This window comes from Eretmochelys imbricata, chromosome 4, assembly GCF_965152235.1.
Source record: "Eretmochelys imbricata isolate rEreImb1 chromosome 4, rEreImb1.hap1, whole genome shotgun sequence".
In the NCBI taxonomy this organism is placed as follows: Eukaryota; Metazoa; Chordata; order Testudines; family Cheloniidae; genus Eretmochelys; species Eretmochelys imbricata.
In genome coordinates this window covers 1,854,596-1,872,840 of record NC_135575.1, presented here as the reverse complement: position 1 = coordinate 1,872,840, position 18,245 = coordinate 1,854,596, and the positions used below count along the sequence as shown (strand labels likewise).

The following is an 18,245-nucleotide window of genomic DNA, read 5'->3' as shown; positions in this document are numbered from 1 at the left end:
TATATATATATATATACACACACACACACACACAGTATAAGTTTTAAACAAGTGATTTAATACTGTACACCGCAGTGATGATTGTGAAGCTTGGTTGAGGTGGAGGAGTCAGAGGGTGGGATGTTTCCCAGGGAATGCCTCACTGCTGAGTGATGAACTAGCACTTGCCTGATCCCTCAAGGGTTAACTCATTGTTGTCAATGTAGCCTCACACTCTACAAGGCAGAAGGAACGAAGGGAGGAGAGACAGCATAGCAGACAGAGTCACACACCCTGTGTGTGTGTGTGTGAGAGAGAGAGAGAGAGGTGCATTTCCCCTTTAAGTATGCTGATCCCTGTCTTAAGTACACTGCCTTGTTAATTAGATAGCAAGCTGAGACCCACCTCAGCTGCTGCCAGGAAGCTCCCTCTGGGACTGTCCTGTGTCCCCCCTGCTCTATGGAAGATGGGGTAAGCAGGGTGCAGGAGCAGGGGGGAGGGGGACACCCTGATATTAGCCCCCCTGTTCCCCTCCCTCCCCCATACAGCAGGCAGAAGGCTCGGGGAGCAGCTCCAAGGCAGAGGACAGGAGCAGCACATGGCAGTGGGGGGAGGGACAGCTGAACTGCCAGCAATTGATATAGCCGGCTGGGCAGCTGTTGCACAGGGAACTTAGGGGAGTGGGGAGCTGATGATGGGGCTGATACGGGGGCTGCCGTTCCAAGCCCTGGTTCCAAGCCCCCACCAGCTAGCTCCACCGGGCTGCTCTTCCTGCAAGCAGTGGACAAAGCAGGCGGCTGCCAAACGACCTTAGAAGGGAGCATTGCACAACTTTAAACGAGCATGTTCCATAATTGATCAGCCGTGTAACAAGGAAACAACATTAACCAGGACGACTTTAAGTGGGGAGTTACTGTAAGACAAAGGGTGGGAGGAAGGATCATTCTTCTTTGAGTAGTGTCCCTGTGGGTGCTCCACTGCAGGTGTATTTGTGCCCCCTACGCCTCAGATCGGTGTCCGTTCAGCCCCCGCAGGTGGTGTCCCTGTCTCGGGCCCTGCATTAGGGCTATAGAGCGTTGCACGGGCAAACTGCCCTCAGCTCCTTCTCAACCACCTTGACCTGAGACAGGGCCTCAGCAGCCTCCGAGTTGAGAATACCTCATCCATATTTTACTTTCTGTTTTGAGTGATTAGTGTTCGTTCATTGCATTTCAGTCAGTTAGTGTTCATACTCCCCTACTGTTTCCTTTTCTCAAAAAAAAAAAAAGGACAATAAAATAATCCCCCCTCTTTATTTTGTTATAAGACTAGCGAACTCCCTGTCCTTAGTTCTTTCTTGTCTGTTCCCTCTGGGGAAGTGAAACCTGGACAGGGTATGCCTGGCTCTTCCAGGTTTAAGTGTTGCTTCTCCTGCCGAGAAGCAATTCCAGTCAGTGATGTACATTCCCACTGCATTCGCTGTCTTGGAGAGTCACACGTGCCTTAAGAGTGTACTTTCTGCCTGAAATTAATATCAAGGGCTAGGAATAACCTTGAACTAAAACTATGACTACTAATGACGGAAAGTTCATTCGGATCAGCCTCTGACTCTGGCCCTGGGACACCCTCCCACCCCACCCGCCCCCATACAACAATCTCCAAAGTGGCCGAATCCTCCCACTTCCTCGGCTCAACACTCTATGGCAGCTTTGAAGAGGAAATTTTTGGATTCCTCTCAAAAAGCCACAAAAAAGCAGGCTACAAGTCATTGGGTAGAGAATCTACCACAAAGACATGAGCCTCAGCAAGATCAACCACCTTGGTACTGACTGATCTACAACTGGGTACCCACGAGATAACTGGCTCCTCGGCTACTGGTACCACCAGTAAGCCTAAAAACCGAAAGGGCACAGGCTATGGGAGTTCAGTACCTTTGGTGGGGGGGGGAAGGGGTGGTAAAGAGAGAACCAGCTCCTCAAGCTCATCTCCGATAGAGTGCTCTAGGGCCTCGATACCAAGTACTTCAGCTCAGCAGAAGACCAGAACAACACTACCGGCCATTTATCAGAGTGCAAAAGTCTCACACTACTGTCAGCTCCTTCTACATGAGCCACTTCCACTCAGCTTACCTCAGCGGCGCCACCTGCTATTCTGGTATCACAGGAATTTCATTTGCCTAAAGACTTGCTGGTTTCAGAGATGCCTGAGTCGCCCCGGTTCAGCACAGACACTTTCTTGGTGCTGACCACATCTCAGTGCCCAGACATACATGCAGTACCAATGGAGTCTCCCACAGCATCCATGACAGCTCCACCTCTTCCAAGTGACGAGGAGGAGGAGGATGACAAATTCTCCTCAGTCTCCTTGGAAGGCTCTCTGTCCCACTACCAGGGAGCGAATCACCCAGAAACCTCTGCAGAACCAGCTTACCATCATGAGAGACATGACCCACACAGTTGGTATGGACACGCTTGGGTGCACCCATCAATGCCCTTTGCACCACCTCAGTGACCATACGGGGACCCGTGGGCGGCCTATAGTCTCCAATTCTTGAGGGCCCCTAGTGTTGCTCATCACAGTAGGAGAAGGCAATCTCCTACTGCTTCTCTCTCTAGATCTCCTGAACCACAATAGAAGAACTTTCAGGAACAGCCAGTGAGATGAGACAAAGGGATTACTCCAGTGACTAACATCTCTTCATCCTCTCCTGATGAAGCTGTTATGCCTCCCCCACCAACTTTGGCAAATGACTTCAAACCATTTCAAGACTTCATCAAAAGAGAAGTGGATTCTCTACAAATTCCACTGGAAGAAGTCAAGGTGTTGCAACACAAGCTGTTCGACATCCTACAAGCTTCATCATCAGCCTGTATTGCACTCACTATTAACAAGGTATTGCTGGACCCAGCAAAGACTATGTGGCACAGTACATCCCACATGCAAGAGAGCGGATAAAGATATTATGTTCCCTCTAAAGACTCGGACTTTTTATTTTCGCACCCATTCCCAAACTCCCGTGTCACCAATGCTGTAAATCAACGTGGCAGACAGCACCATGTTAAATCAACACCCTATGACAAGAACTTAAAACAACTTGAAAATCATATTCTTAGGTGACCCTGCAATTTAAGATTGCTAATTACCAAGCTCTTATGGCAAAATACAACCATATCAATTATTCTACATTAAACACCTTCATTGACCATCTCCAATTAGTTTCAGGTGATCACTACTGAGGGTCAGCTTCTTGCAAGGACATTGTTGTAGGCCCCTCTCTAAACATCGCTGACACAGCTGCTTGCTTCATCTCAACAGCAGTGGGCATGTGGAGCTTCCTGGCTTCACCTTTCTGGCTTTCCAAGGGAAGTCCTGTCTATTGTGAAGGACCTTCCATTTGAAGGATCCAAATCATTTGCAGAGAAAATGGATAAATCCCTCCACATACTAAAAGTCTCTAGAGCCACTTTGCATTCACTGAGAATTTATGCACCTGCATAAAAAAGAAGATATAATAAATCACAGATGACACAGAGATCCCGGCCTGATCAATTTTCTCCTCCCCAGAGGCATTATGGACCCCAACAGAAAACACAATGAATACAAAAGCGAAGATCAACTGCCCCACAATCATCAACATTACAGACATCTACATATATGCACAATTTTTGATCTGTTGTTTGAGGACCCGAGGTACCACCCCCATTTTAATTTGCTGCAAAAACACAAACGTCACCACTACTTTAGCAACTGCCTTACTCTTTTTCATCAAAACTGGGACCAAGTGGGTTTTGGAGATCATCTCCACAGGATATTCGATCCATTTTACCTCCCTCACTCCTGCCTACCGCTCCCCCCCGACCCTCCTCAGGAGCCCTTCTCATGAGCAGCTTTTACATCAGGAGACAAGTTATCTTCTGAACCTAGGTGCTGTAGAACCAGTTCCTACTCGACACAGCGGGAAGGGCTTCAACTCCAAGTACTTCCAGATACTGAAAAAGAATGGTGATTGGAGACACATTCTGGATCTACGATCACTCAACAGATTTGTAAAGATGCAACACTTCAAGAAGGTGACTTTGGCAGGAATAATCCCATCTCTGGACCATGGGGACTGGTTCTCGACCCTTGACCTACAAGATGCTTACTTCCATATCGCGATCCACAGAAGGTTTCTAGTATTCACTCTGGGACAAGTCCACTTTCATTGTCTGCACCCAGAGTGTTCTCAAAGGTCCTTTCTATGGTTGTGGTGCTCCTTTGCAAACGAAGAGTGATAATATTCCTGTATCTGGATGATTGCCTGCTCAAGGCATGCTCCTTTGATGATGCTTTGACGCCCCCACAAAAGACTAGAGCCAGTTGGAGGAATAGGTCCATAAAAGTAGACATCCAAAAGACCATATTAACTCCAGTATAACATCTGGAATTTATAGGGGCCTACCTAGATGGAGCAGAGGCCAAAGCCTTCCTCCCCTTATGCAGGTTCAACACCTGAGACAACTTAATCTCAACAGGACAGGCCAACCCTCAAACCTTGGTCAGAAATAGTCTTCAACTACCGGGACACATGGTGGCAGGCACCTTTGTAATAAATCACGTGAGACTCCATATGTACGGGCTTCAGTGGTGGTTCAGCACATATCAAGCACACACAGTATAAACAAACTTCTATTGATGCCCGCAACAGTCAAAAACTCCCTCAACTGGTGGAAAGACCCTCACAATGTCTGCTCAGGAGTTCTCTTCACTCAACCACCCCCAACGTTAATAATAACAACAGATGCATACCTACTGGGATGGGGAGCTCTCCTGGACACAAACATTAGTCAAGGCAAATGGTTCCCCTTCGAATCCACATTGCATATCTACTTACTGGAACTCAGAGCAGTCAGGAAACTTGTTCACATTTCCTCCCACTGCCTGGGGCAAGCATATAAAGATTATGATAGAGAACACTGCATGTATGTTTTCCATAAATCACTAGGGAAGAGCAGGCTCACCTTCCCTTTGTACCAAGGCAGTGAAACTCTGGACCTGGTGCATTCACCACCCCATAGAACGGCTTCCGTATGAGGAGAGATTAATAAGACTGGGACTTTTCAGCTTGGTAAAGAGGTGACTAAGGAGGGATATGATAGAGGTCTTTGGGGCACCTGCCATTGGCCACTGTTGGAGGACAGGATACTGGGCTTGATGGACCTTTGGTCTGACCCAGTCTGGCCGTTCTTATGTTCTTATTTGTGGCAAGGTTTACTCATGCCCTGAGACATCTTCTTGTTGTCGTCTTACGATGGAAGGCAGTGATGGCAGCGAGATGCACTTCCATGCGGTGTAGCGATAACCCTGACATTTTCAGTTCTAGGATGCAATCTACCACAAGTGGTAGTGGAGAGGATGTAGGGGTGACATGTTTCCAGTCACACCAGAGCTGGAATCTCTTCCACTATTGAGTAGACATGGTCTTTACATACTCAGAGCAGGTCATTTCTAAGCGTTGGAAGCATTGAGTTGGAGAACCTGTAGATTGGGGTGATGGACCTTGCCAGTATCCTGAGAGGGGAGATGAGGAACAGGCTGGTGAGTGATTGGCATGCAAATCGCCAGTTGAGTACGGTATGGGAATCATGTTTGTCATGGCCACAAGGGATCTATAAGTATAACCCTGGCCCTTTCTTTTCTTTCCTCAAGCAAGACCTTTGACATTAGAGGAATTGGAGGGAAGGCATAGAGGAGACCTGTGTTCCAATGAAGGAGAAAGGCATCTCCGAGAGAGTGATGACTCAGGACAGCTCCGGAGCAGAACTGGGAGCACTTCTTGTTTCTGGCTGTGGGGAATAAGTCTATCTTTGGGACTCCCCAACATAGAAATATGCTGTGGAGAATGGAAAGGTCTATTTCTCATTTGTGATCCTGGGAAAAGTTCCTGCTGAGAGTGTCCGCAGGAGTGTTCTGTGTGCCCAAGAGGTGAGCTGCTGAGATGGTGATGTGAACATAAGAGCATAAGAACAGCCATACTGGGTCAGACCAAAGGTCCATCTAGCCCAATATCCTGCCTTCTGACAGTGGCCAATGGCAGGTGCCCCAAAGGGAATGAACAGACAGGTTATCCTCAAGTGATCCATGCCCTCTCACCCAATCCCAGCTTCTGGCAAACAGAGGCTTGGGACACCATTCCTGCCCATCCTGGCTAATAGCTATTGTTCGACCTAGCCACCATGAATCTATCTAGCTCCCTTTTGAACCCCGTTATAGTCTTGGCCTTCACAACACCCTCTGGTAAGGAGTGCCGGAGGTTGACAGTGCGTTGCATGAAAAAATACTTTCTTGTGTTTGTCTTAAACCTGCTACCTATTAATTTCAGTTGGTGGCCCCTTGTTCTTGTATTATGAGAAGGAGTAAATAACGCTTCCCTTATTTACTTTCTCTATACCACTCATGATTTCATAGCCCTCTATCATATCCCCCCTTAGTCGCCTCATTTCCAAGCTGAAAAGTCCCAGTCTTATTAATCTCTCCTCATACGGAAGCTGTTCTATACCCCTAATCATTTTTGTTGCCCTTTTCTGAACCTTTTCCAATTCCAATGTATCTTTTTTGAGGTGGGGCGACCACATCTGCACGCAGTATTCAAGATGTGGACGTACCATGGATTTATATAGAGGTGATATGATATTTTCTGTCATATTATCGATCCCGTTCTTGATGATTCCCAACATTCTATTTGCTTCTGTGACGACCGCTGCACATTGAGTGGATGTTTTCAGAGAACGCTCCACAATGACTCCAAGATCTCTTTCTTGAGTGGCAACAGCTAATTTAGACCCCATCATTGTACATGTATAGTTAGGATTATGTTTTCCAATGTGCATTACTTTTCATTTATCAACATTTATCAACATTTAATCTGCCATTTTGTTGCCCAGTCATCCAGTTTTGTGAGATCCTTTTGTAGCTCTTTGCAGTCTTCACAATCAGATGTTCTACACTGTCATGAGACCTCAACCACGTCCTTCGGTTTCTTACAAGACTTCCCTTCGAACCCATGGCCTCCTGCTCTCTTCTACACCTCTCTATGGAAACTACAATCCTAGTGGCCATTATGTCTGCACGGAGAGTGGGAGAGATAGGGGCTCTATTGGTATACCCCGTTTACAGTTGTTTTCAAAGATAAGGTTACATTATGACTGTACCCCACGTTCCTACTGAAAATATCTTCACACTTCCACATAAACCGGTTTCATCCATCTCCCCACTTTCTTTCCAAAACCACACCAGGATAAAAGGGAGGTGACCCTACACACTCTCAATGTCAGGAGAGTCCTTTTATTTGGTGAGGATTAAGCCCTTCAGGAAATCTCGCAGACTACTTCTCTCCATTGCAGACAGATCTGAGGGGGCCTCAATCACTAAACAAAGACTCTCGAGATGGATATCAGACTGCGTTACCCCTTGCTATCACACTTATGGCATTCCACCTTCCTGTACGGTTCAAACTCACCCCAGGAGATCTCTCTCCACTTGCACAGCCTTACTCAGGGATGTTCCGATCACAGACATGTGCAGAGCAGAAACGTGGACATCTGCTCACACATTTGCTGAACATCCTGCAGTCACCACATCTCAGCAGAGGCACCTTAGAAGTGTGTGAGGGGCCCACAGGCACCTGAACTGTGGCTGCACCCCACATGCCATGCCCCGCCTGAGGCCCCGCCCCTTTCTCCCTGTGCTCACGCCACCCATTGCCCCCAAGGCCCTGACCTCACACTACCTCTTCTCCCCAAGCCCCTGACCTTGCACCGACCCTTCTCCCAAAACCCCAGCATCACTCCCTCTTCCCCCCAAAACCCCGCCTGCTGCTCACTCCCCTCCCCACCGTCACTTGCCTTTACAGCTGGCAAAAAGTGGGGGGAGGGCCTGACCCCTTGATCCCCCCAGTTCCGGCACCCCTGCATCCTCTGCTATATTTTATTCCATTGTCTGATGCTCAGGACTAGACTCGACTCTGAAACCCCACCCCTCCGTCACGGGTACGGCTGCCGAGTCGCCGAGACACCCACAGAGCCACCGCTGCCAGAAGGAGAAAGGGTCCCTCACCTGGTGCCGTACCTGTCGCTCTCTGAGATGTGTCCCTGTGGTGCTCCGCTACTTGCCTCCTTCCCCTCTGCTCTGGAGCTCTGACCTATGAGCTCTGGGGTGGAGAAGGAACTCGGGGCAGTTTGTCTGCACAGCGCTAGATTGACCTAATGCGGAGCACGAGATGGGGAGAGCGGATGTGTGGGCCGAACAGAAACGGCTACCTGCAATCTCCGATGTGAGGCGCTGGGCTGTGAATACACAGAGCATGGAGTAACACACACCTCGAAGAACTGCAGTTACTGCACAAGGCGAGGAACCCTTTCTTATCCCGCTTTACACTCAGGGAACTGAGGCCCAGAGAGCTCAGGGCCCCAGTTCAGCTAGATACAGGCTTAACTTTACGTGTGTGAATAATCCCGTTATTATAAGTCAGTCTCTCGCTGTCAGGCATTTTGTCCAGCCCTCAAATAATTTTTGTGGCTCTTTTCTGCATCCTTTCCAGTTTTTCAACGTCTTTTTCCAAATCAGGTCAGCCAGTTGTTCCGACAGCCCCACGGCCAGCTGCACTGACTGCCACCCACTGCTGGAGTGGCCCAGGGCAGCTGGCCCCGGGGACCACCTGACCAGCAGCCGGTGGGGCTGGCCCCAGAGAGCGCCTGAGCAGTGGTCCCTCGGGCGGCTGAAGCAGCTGCTGCTCAGTGGCCCCTGGCAGCTGGTGCCAATGGCCCTGCTCCCCCTCCAGCAGCAGCCCCGCTGAGATTTACTTAGGGGGACTTATGGTATAAATCATGAACTGGTCACAGGTGGGGAATTTTTTTGTTTATTGCCCATGACCTGTCCACAACTTTCTCTAAAAATACCCGTGACTGAACTGTAACCTTAGGCCTGGTACAGCGGTGACTGAGTGAGGGTGTAAGGTCTGTGATGTACAGGAGGTCAGACTGCAACCCTTCTGGCCCTTAACTCTGTGAATCTATGATGTTCTGTAAAATGGCAGCTCTTTGCTACTATGAGAGGGGACCATTGCCCCCCGGAATCTCACCTCTTTCACTCTTCTTTCTTTAGAAAACCTGCGATCTGAACTGGAGAAAGAGAGAGGTAAGTTCCTGGGACAAGTTCCCTGAAATAACAGAAGGAATAACCCAGTTAATGCAACAAGATGAAACCTCGCCTCTTTCTTCCTTTTCTCTTCCAGAGATTCTGCGCGCTGAGCTGGAGAACGAGAGAGGTAAACGTCTGGGCTCTCTGGAGGCTTGAACAAGTTTCTCTCACTGTCCATAGTCAGACAGACTTTGGCTTTTGTCTCTGCACTATCTGTTAGGAGAGGCTCTGGGAATCAAACGGACGGGGAGCTCTGACTAATCATCGAGTGGGGTAACTGCTCCATAGATAAGGTTGCTGCTCAGTTTCCATGATAAGCCTGATTTCAGCCCCTTCCTTTAAAATCTGCACACAGGGGAATGTCCATATCCAAAACTGGTGGGTCTGCCTGGGCCCACGTACCTTTTTGCTACTGAATTTAAAGGAATGGAGGGGTGGGGGGGATTCTGATGCCCTGGAAACAGGGGCTCAGCACAGTCCCAAAGTTTCCTAGCACTCTCTGAAACTTTGAGGCACAAACTCAGTGAGAAGGAGCCAGCTCATGTGGCTGGGCCCATGAGCTGAGATCCAGTGTCCAGGGCCAAGGGTTAGCTCATTAAACCCTCACTTCCATGTTTTCAGGGCCTAGCCCCTCTCCAAGCTGCCTGGCACATGGGGAGTGTGGACACTACACCACAGGTGAGACCAGCTAGGGCAGGGCCATAGGAGCCCAGTGAGGGTCAGATGCCAAGAAGGGGGGTGTAATCGACAGAGCCCAAAGCCACTAAGAGCTCTATGAGGATGGAGCTCAGGCCAGGAAACCTGGGCGGAAAGAGGGCAGCAGAGAGCACAGTGGAGAGGGCAAAGTGGTCCTTTAAAGACACATTCCCTAACCCAGGAGCTGTTGTAGAACTGACTGCATACCTATGTCTCTCTGTTTGCAGAGAAATCCCTGGCCAAACTTGGTAAGTGCCATGTGTCCCCTTTCCCCCACCCCAGATGACATTGTGTCCTTTGCCGGCAGTCCGTGCTCCGGGGAGTGCTCACCTCTTGGTGTGTTTGATTTCAGGCTGGAGTAAAGTCAGCAAAAATGCAGGTAAGTGAAGCTGGTATTTTAATGTCAGACCCCCTGCACCACTCTGCTGCCCAGCAGATGCACACATGCCAGAAGTCACAGGGAAAGAGCAGTATGGTCAATGAAAATGCCAGATTCGTCCCCAGTTTACTTGCATAAAACAAATGCTCACACTTAAGGATGGAGTCCCGAGCTCTCCAGTGTAACCGCAATAGCTCAGAGTGTTCCTAAGGCCGGGAACTTACCTGCTGTCAGTTCAGGGGGGTAGGTGCTCGCAGCCGTTGGTAATTATGGTTCAGAGTTGGGGTTTTACTGGACACATATGGTGAATTCTCATGTGTTGTGTTGTTATTAATTAACTTCATGAACTAGAAGGGTTCTAGGAAACTGTGTAAATTACCTTAACTGGCTGCGGGTAATTGTCTTAATGCTTTTTGGACTATGGTGAAATCTCTGTTTTTACGGAGTTGTCAATCAGTAGCCCTTTGGCTAATTCAGTTCAAATATGGTAGAAAAATTCTACCTCAGACCTGGACCAAATCTACCAAATTTGAGTCTGATAGGACTTTGTGGGTATTAGAATAGAGGGCTCCCAACTCAGGTGTAGATTGGAAACTCAGTTGCTGTCTTAGCTGTGGAGACGTGGTAGCAGCCCCAGAGCACAGATTTTGTGGTAGGTGACTACTGAGTTCTTTTAATGGTTGAAATGATGTCCGTGTGTGTAACACCTGAGCTCGTTCCTTATTGGGGCCTCTGTAGAGGTTACAGACAGGCCCAATGGGAGCTAGAGGCATCTCCAGCTCTTCCAGGGGAACTATTTGCCCCTATTGCCTGGGAGGAGAGCTGCAGTGAAATGCAGAGAAGCAGATCCCTGGGAGTTAGAGGCGGGAAATCAGAGAGTGTCCTAGCCAAGACAGAGCTGGCGGGAGGATGGGAAACAGCCTCGATGGGCATAGGCACCAACTTCTGCTGGTGCCAGTGGGTGCTCGACCCCTCCTCTACCCCCAGCCCTGCCCTGACTCCACCCCTGCCCCGCCCCCATTCCAACCCCTTCCCCAAAGTCCCCGCCTCAACTCCGCCCCCTCCCTGCCCCTATTGGATTCCTTCCCCAAATCCCCTCCCGGGCTCCGCCTCCTCCCCTGAGTGCGCCACGTTCCCGCTCCTTCCCCCTCCCTCCCAGAGCTTGTTACACCGCGAAAAAGCTGTTTTGTGGCTGCAAGCACTGGGAGCTAGGGGAAGCAGGGACACAGCGTGCTCAGGGGAGGAGGCAGAGCTTAGGTGAGGTGAGGTGTGGGGGGAGCTTGGCTGCTGGTGGGTGCAGAGCACCCACTAATTTTTCCCCGTGCGTGCTCCAGCCCTGTAGCACCCACGGAGTCAGCACCTATGCAGTGGGCTGCGCTCTGCCCCTGATGCTCTGCCCCATCTCTGCAGCGATGGTGAGTCTGGATCCGGACACGGCTCATCCCAGCCTCAAGATCTCTGAGAATCGGCGATCTGTGAAATGGAGGGGCCTGCAGCAGGACGTGCCTGACAACCCTGAGAGATTTGACAGTGAAACCTGCGTGCTGGGCTCGGAAGGGTTTGCCTCGGGGAAACACTACTGGGAGGTAGCGGTTGGAGGTGGTAGGACCTGGGCTGTGGGGGTGGCCAAAGAATCTGTCAGGAGGAAGGGCTGGATCTGCTTTTCTCCTGAGGAGAGGATCTGGGCCGTGGATCAGTGTGGGAGCCATTACCGGGCTCGCACCTCCCCAGAGACCCTCCTGCCCCTGACTGGGAGCCCTGGGAAGATCGGAGTGTATCTGGACTATGAGCGGGGCCTGGTGTCATTTTATCATCCTGGTATGGAGGCCCCAATCTACACTTTCACCACCTCTTTCACTGGGCAGCTCCACCCTTTCTTCTGGGTCTACTCCCCAATCGCACTGTGTCCCTGAGATATGGCATTGTGGGGATAGCACCTCTCACTGGTCAAAGACGTTTTTTGTTCTGTTGTTTTCCAAAATGGACTAATTTTTCATTTTTAAATATTTTCCATTATTTTTTTATTCTTCTCAAAACTTGGAATTTTCCAGAATGAATATTTTCAGTTTTGAAAATCCTACCATTTGACTAAGCTGAGGGCTCAAAATTGGCAAAGCAGAAGAAATCCTGATATTATGTTGATGAGTGTGGTGTAAGAAGCTACATAGAATAGAACAGAACCCAATAAACAACACATCATAGGACCCCTCCACCCAAATAAAAGGTTTAAGTTGAAAATTTTGTAATAATGAAAAAAAAAAACCCTCAAGAAAATCCAAATGTTTTCACAAAAAAATCTCTTTTTGTAAACCGGCCAAATTTCCTCAAAATATTTTTTGAATGAAAACTTTTGTTCAGCTCTAATTAACACCTGTAATTGCACATAATCAATGAACGTTTCCTGATTCTTAGTACTGTAATTTATCAACTGACCATCATTGATGAGTGGAAGGGGTAAGAACATGTGTCAAACCCTGTCCCAAAACATCACATTGTCCAAACTGGATAAAAGGCTCCAAGAAAGCAGATTCCTAACCAGTAACCGTGTTCTGTGACATTATTGGTGAAAGAAATGGAGTCAGAGAAATGGAGGGAGCTCCGGTTCTCTGGATGAGTGTTGATCATGGGGTTCACAGCATCCAGGAAGGCTTAACCTAAACCCAAAATGACAGGTATGTCCTACACTAGCTACATGTAGAGTTTTAGGCCAGAAGGGACCATGAGATCATCCAGTCAGACCTCCTCTATATCACAGGCCACCAACACACCCAGCACGCTCACATCAAGCCCAACATCGAAGATTAAACCAAACTATTGCAGCCCACAGGAGACTAGACTCTTACATGCCAAAGCCATGGAGGCCCACCCAGCCTGAGCGGAACAAAGCATGGGGGCAAAAACTAGATCAGTCTCATAATACTTCCCCAGCCTCATAATACTGCCCTTGAGGGGCCGCTAGCCTTCGCCACCCCCACCCACCTCGGTTCCAGTGTCTCTGGTGTCTAAACAGGATTTTCTTAAATCAAAACAGCCGCCTTCTCCCATCTCCTGCTGCAGGATGAAAGGAAAGCAGTGCTTTCTTATGTTAGCTGCAGGATCTGATCATCTCCTCTATTAATTGGATGATTTAAGGAGCTGATGACCCAAACCAACATCATTGTTAACCCACCGACTTATGGAGTCAGTCTCAGTTGTGCCCTGGATTTGATCATTGTTTTCACAGGTTCACAGATTCCAAGGCCAGAAGGGACTGTTGTGATCAGCTTGTCTGGACTCCTGTGTAACACAGGCCAGGGACCTGCCCCACAATAATTCCTGCTCGAACTAGAGCAGATATTTTTTTTTTAAAAATCATCCACTCTTGATTTAAAAATGGTCAGTGATGGAAAATCCACCACGACCCTGGGTAAATGGTGCCAATAGTTAATTACCCTCACTATTAAATATGTTTGAGAGGGATAGCCATGTTAGTCTGTTTCAGCAAAAACAATGAGGAATCCTGTGGCGCCTTAAAGACTAACAAATTTACTTGAGCATATGCTTTCATGGGCTGGAACCCACCTCATCAGATGCATGAAGTGGAAACTTCAAGTGGGCAGATATATATACACATGGACACACAGGTACAAGGCCTGTCATGTACCCCTGGGAGATGGCAGGCTCCAGTACTAGAGCTGGCCTGGCTACAGAGCCTCCGGCTCAGAGAGACACCACAGAGGCGCCTGCCACAAGATCCTTTAATGCTCGGCCCGGCATGGCGGAGGTTAGCTTATATAAGGTCTGTTACACACAGCACCGCCTAGTGGCTGAACTGTATAGTACACTTCACCATGCCATTACAAGCCCGGACACTGGAAGGGTTCACTCAGAGAGCCCAGAGAGGGGCCAGAGGTGCAGGTAACCCTGTAACCAGGACAGGTTCCCTCCCAGATCTGCCCCTTCACCATGGCCATGTGCTCTAATACCACCTGGCCACAAGCAGCCCCTACCCCCAGGACTGTGCAGCCTCTCCTGGGCACCAGTCCAGTGCAGCCACCCAACCCATCTCCGAGTACAGCTGGACAAACTCTGGAGGGTGGGTGTGTGTGTGTAATTCCCACCCTTGTATTCCACCCCATGGTGAATGCTGTGGAAAGGGTCTCGGTAAAGGTTGGACAGCTTTGGTCAAGCCCTTGCATGTTATTATCAGTCCATTACTGGTATTATTTGTTTACAGCACAGCCGTGCCTAGAGGCCCCAGTCAGGATTGGGGCCCTGTGGTGCTAGGAGCTGCACAGACAAAGAGCACAGACAGGTCCCTGCCTCCGGAGCGCTCAGTCTGACCAGAGAGCTGTATCATGCAGCGGGAATGTTCTGTACTGTTTACATGACCCCTATATGTTGCATTGATGCCAGTGGGAGACAGAGGACTGTTTGCTCTCAGGGCAGGCTAAGAGACATGGGTATGAATGTTACCTAGCTGAGACTAAATGGGTCATTGGGAAAAGACTGAGTGAGGGAAGCCCCAGTGTGAAGACAATGGCAAAGCCCATCACCAAGACATTGTTGCCTAGCAACCAATGACCCAGAGGAGGTGGATTTCCCCACTTCACAACAGGGAAGCTGAGCAACATCCCGCAGCTCGAGAACAAAGATGGGAAAGGTGTGAGGTGGGGGATCAAAGCTCGTTGCTGGAAGGAGTCGGGCTTTCCCCTGGAGTCTGACCAAGAAGGTCAGATTGAGAGACAGACAGAACTTGAGCAATGGGGTTCACTACAATGTGGCTGGGCTCTGGGCTAGCCAGAATGGACTTGAACGGTGCTTTAACCTTCAGTTCTCTGTGCCAACCTAAGGACGTTCTATGCTGAGTCCATTTGATTAATAGACCTGACTGTTTTGACAACATGATGTGAGTGTCACTGCAAATGCTTGCTGAGGTGCATTAATCCCTGAGGAGCGGACAAGTCTCTACCAGGACGTAGTCTATCACAGTAGGACTTGCTGAACAGAAATCCCTCTGTAACCCAGCAGTGCTAAAGGTCCAGTCAAAGGAGGCAGTGAAGCAGTGTTGCTTATCCTGCAGGCCGAGTGGGCCCCCTGGGGGGTCTGGTAGACGGGGTTCCTCCTAGAGCCTGTTCCAAAGCTGGGGGTGTAGAACTGATCCCGTGGATCCACGACAGTTGGTGGTAGCGGTGGGATGCTGAATGCACCAGTAGTATTTTGCAATAAGTGACTTGCAGCAGTAAAACAAGGGTAGTCAAAGGAAACAACAAGAAAATGGCATATAACCTAGGCCCTCGTTCGGCGCTGGTTAGGCCACCTCCCTAGGAAGAGCATGACAAACCCTGTCCAGGGAGAGGGCTAAGCCTTCTGGAGACAGATGAAAGGGCCAAGAAACAGGTTCCAGACCCAGGTGGGTTTTCCAGTGAGGCCTGAGAGCAACAGAGGCAGCAGCAGGATGCCCCCAAGAGCCAGTTCCCCGTCCAGCAAGGTGCCCTCATGATTCAGGTCTCCTTTGATAGATTAGAAGAGGTGGGAGCTGCAGCTGAAGGCGAAGGAGCTGGCAGAGCATGAGGAGAAGCAGGAAAAGCTTGAACAACAGCTAGAGAAGTGGAGGGGCAAGAGGACCCACAGAGGGGAAAGTGGGGAAAGACCCTGGGATGCCAAGTCCACAGGGAGCCTAGATCCTAAATGGTTGTTCCAGATAAGGAGCGGGGATATGGATGCCTTTGAGAAGGCATGTGATTTGAACCTGGTTGATCCTGCAGACAACTCCGCAGTCTCACTCCCTTACTTGGCCCTAAAGGTACAGAGGCATACAGCCGAATGGATGGAGTTGATAGTGGTGGCTATGAACGGTTCAAAAAGGCTTTACTGATTAAGTGTGACTTGGCACCTGGGGTTATAGGAAAAGCTCTTGGGGTGTGCAGAAGACCCCGGGTGTGACATATATAGAAGCCACCAGTCTGAGGGGAGAGTATCTCCACAAATGAGGTAAGGGTGCAGGTGTCACTACCCTGGAGGATTTGTATAATCGGGCTGGTTTGGAACAACTCTATGAGCTCTGTCCCCATTAGCTTAAAAGATGGTTAGTGGACAAGAAGCCTCAGGCTCTGCGTAGCGCAGGCGGGTTGGCAGAAGAGTTTGTGGACAGTTGCTCCGGGTATCGAGAGAGACTCAAAGGGGACTGGGGAAAGGGAACCGATGGGGGCACCCCAGAAGAGGGACTCAGATAAACCCAAAGTGCTCAACGGGTTAACTCGGTGAGAGCCCAGCCAGAGGGAATGCCACCTCCTTGTGCCTCTGGTGCTGACAGGCGACCTGTAGCTCAACCTCAGAGCGTGAACTACCTGACTGAACATTTGGAGGAAAGCAGACTCCCAGCCAACTCCTCGGGACAGTGACGGAGGGGCTCCCAGGCAAGGCACCGGTATACATGTGCTATTGTACTCTCATGGGCTCACACACAGCTGACCTCTCGTGGGAGCTGAAGGGTGGATAATGGGAAGACATTCGGGGTGGAAAGATTCTGGGACAGAGAGACCCCTTGTCACACCCTGAGTGGTGCAACCGCATCAAGGGCTGGCCTGAAGGGCTGTGTAACATGCCTCTTGGGGCCGAGGGGAGCTCTCATGTCAGGACTCCACCCCTGCAGCTCCGGGCTGAGCGCTGCACAGGTCTCCAGGAACCTACACTTCAACCTCCCCACGGCCGGTTCCCACAGCCGTTCCTCCCAGCTCTGCAGCACTCTCCTGCCCCACCAGCCCACGCTAGTCAGCCAAGCCCAGACGTGGCACTCCACCCAGGGAAGCCACTCCAGGAAAATGTCATGCAGAGGTAACTGCCCAATTTCCTCCTCCTCCGCCGCCAGCCATACATCCAGGGCACCACTGGGGGTGTCTCCCAACCCGTCCAAAGCTGTCTGGCTGTGTGACTGCCGTGACACCTGGAGCAGCCTGTTTGTATCAATGACTGTGGGGATCACAACACTCAGTGGTGTTTCCTTCATGCTGCCTGGCAGCTACCCAAGTTCCCTCTAAGCCGCGCGGCTGTGCAGCAGGCTATCAAGGCCGTGCAGGTGGAGAGAGGTGCATCTCCCTTGGCCCCGGGCTGCTGCACAGAGAGAGGGCTGGGGGGCCTCCTCACTCCCCGCTGCAGCCTGTACCCCTCATCCCTGGATCCACCCCAGAGCCTACACCCCCACCAGGAGCCCTCGCTCCCCGCACCCCAACCCTCTGCCCCAGTCCTGAGCCCCCTCCTGCACCCCAAACACCTCAGCACCAACCCCACCCCAGAGCCCACCCCCCCAGCTGGAGTCCTCTCCCCCAGCACTCCAACCCTCTGCCCCAGTCCTGAGACCCCTCCTGCACCCCAAACCCCTCAGTCCCTACCCCACCCCAGAGCCCCCCCCCCCAGCTGGAGTCCTCTCCCCCAGCACTCCAACACTGTGCCCCAGTCCTGAGCCCCCTCCTTATGTGGGCTGCATCCACACAACACAGATACTACCTGAATGCCCCTGAGGATGTCACATGAGCCACAGCTGTGTGCTGATTGGGCTGCAAGTGGCCCACAGGCCATGGGTTCAGAACCACTGAGCTAAACCTTCCAGATCTAGGACTGCATGATACCTGCAGGGAATAAACAGCAGAGCCCTGCTAGACCCTGTAATTTAAAAGAAACATGTCAAGAGACTTCCCTGAAGGTCCCATCTCACCCCATGAAGGCCCATTCTCACATTCTTCCCCTCTGCAAATGTATAAATCTGAGAAACTCAGACCCATGTTATTCCTCCTCCTTCACAGCAGGAAAGTCACAATTAAACCGTCACCCCAAGGCCAAGCTCAGGACATTGCATTTCAAACCTCATCGAGACCATTATTGCTCCTGAATGTATCCATTTTATTAAATAACGTGCTATCAAGTAGAAATGAAAAGTTGGACCCTACCCCTATGCTGGATAGACAAACTGGAGGACTGGGCCAAAAGAAATCTGATGAGGTTCAACAAGGACAAGTGCAGAGTCCTGCACTTAGGACGGAAGAATCCCATGCACCGC

The 18,245-nt window shown here is 50.3% G+C and overlaps 2 protein-coding genes across 4 annotated transcripts in view; both read left to right on the top strand.

Moving 5' to 3' along the window:
- LOC144263811 (butyrophilin subfamily 3 member A3-like) overlaps positions 1-12,630 on the top strand; it is a 37,856-nt gene extending 25,226 nt beyond the window's left edge. For all 3 annotated transcript variants that reach the window (XM_077814793.1, XM_077814794.1, XM_077814795.1), the window contains 5 exons: positions 9,100-9,132; positions 9,230-9,262; positions 10,059-10,079; positions 10,184-10,210; positions 11,621-12,630. In XM_077814793.1, the coding sequence (XP_077670919.1) occupies positions 9,100-9,132; positions 9,230-9,262; positions 10,059-10,079; positions 10,184-10,210; positions 11,621-12,123 (617 nt within the window). In that variant the 3' untranslated portion in view covers positions 12,124-12,630. The remainder of the gene's footprint in view (positions 1-9,099; positions 9,133-9,229; positions 9,263-10,058; positions 10,080-10,183; positions 10,211-11,620) is intronic.
- The window catches only part of LOC144263816 (class I histocompatibility antigen, F10 alpha chain-like), a 1,122,758-nt gene that overhangs the window by 915,355 nt on the left and 189,158 nt on the right, over positions 1-18,245 (top strand). The window lies entirely within an intron of this gene.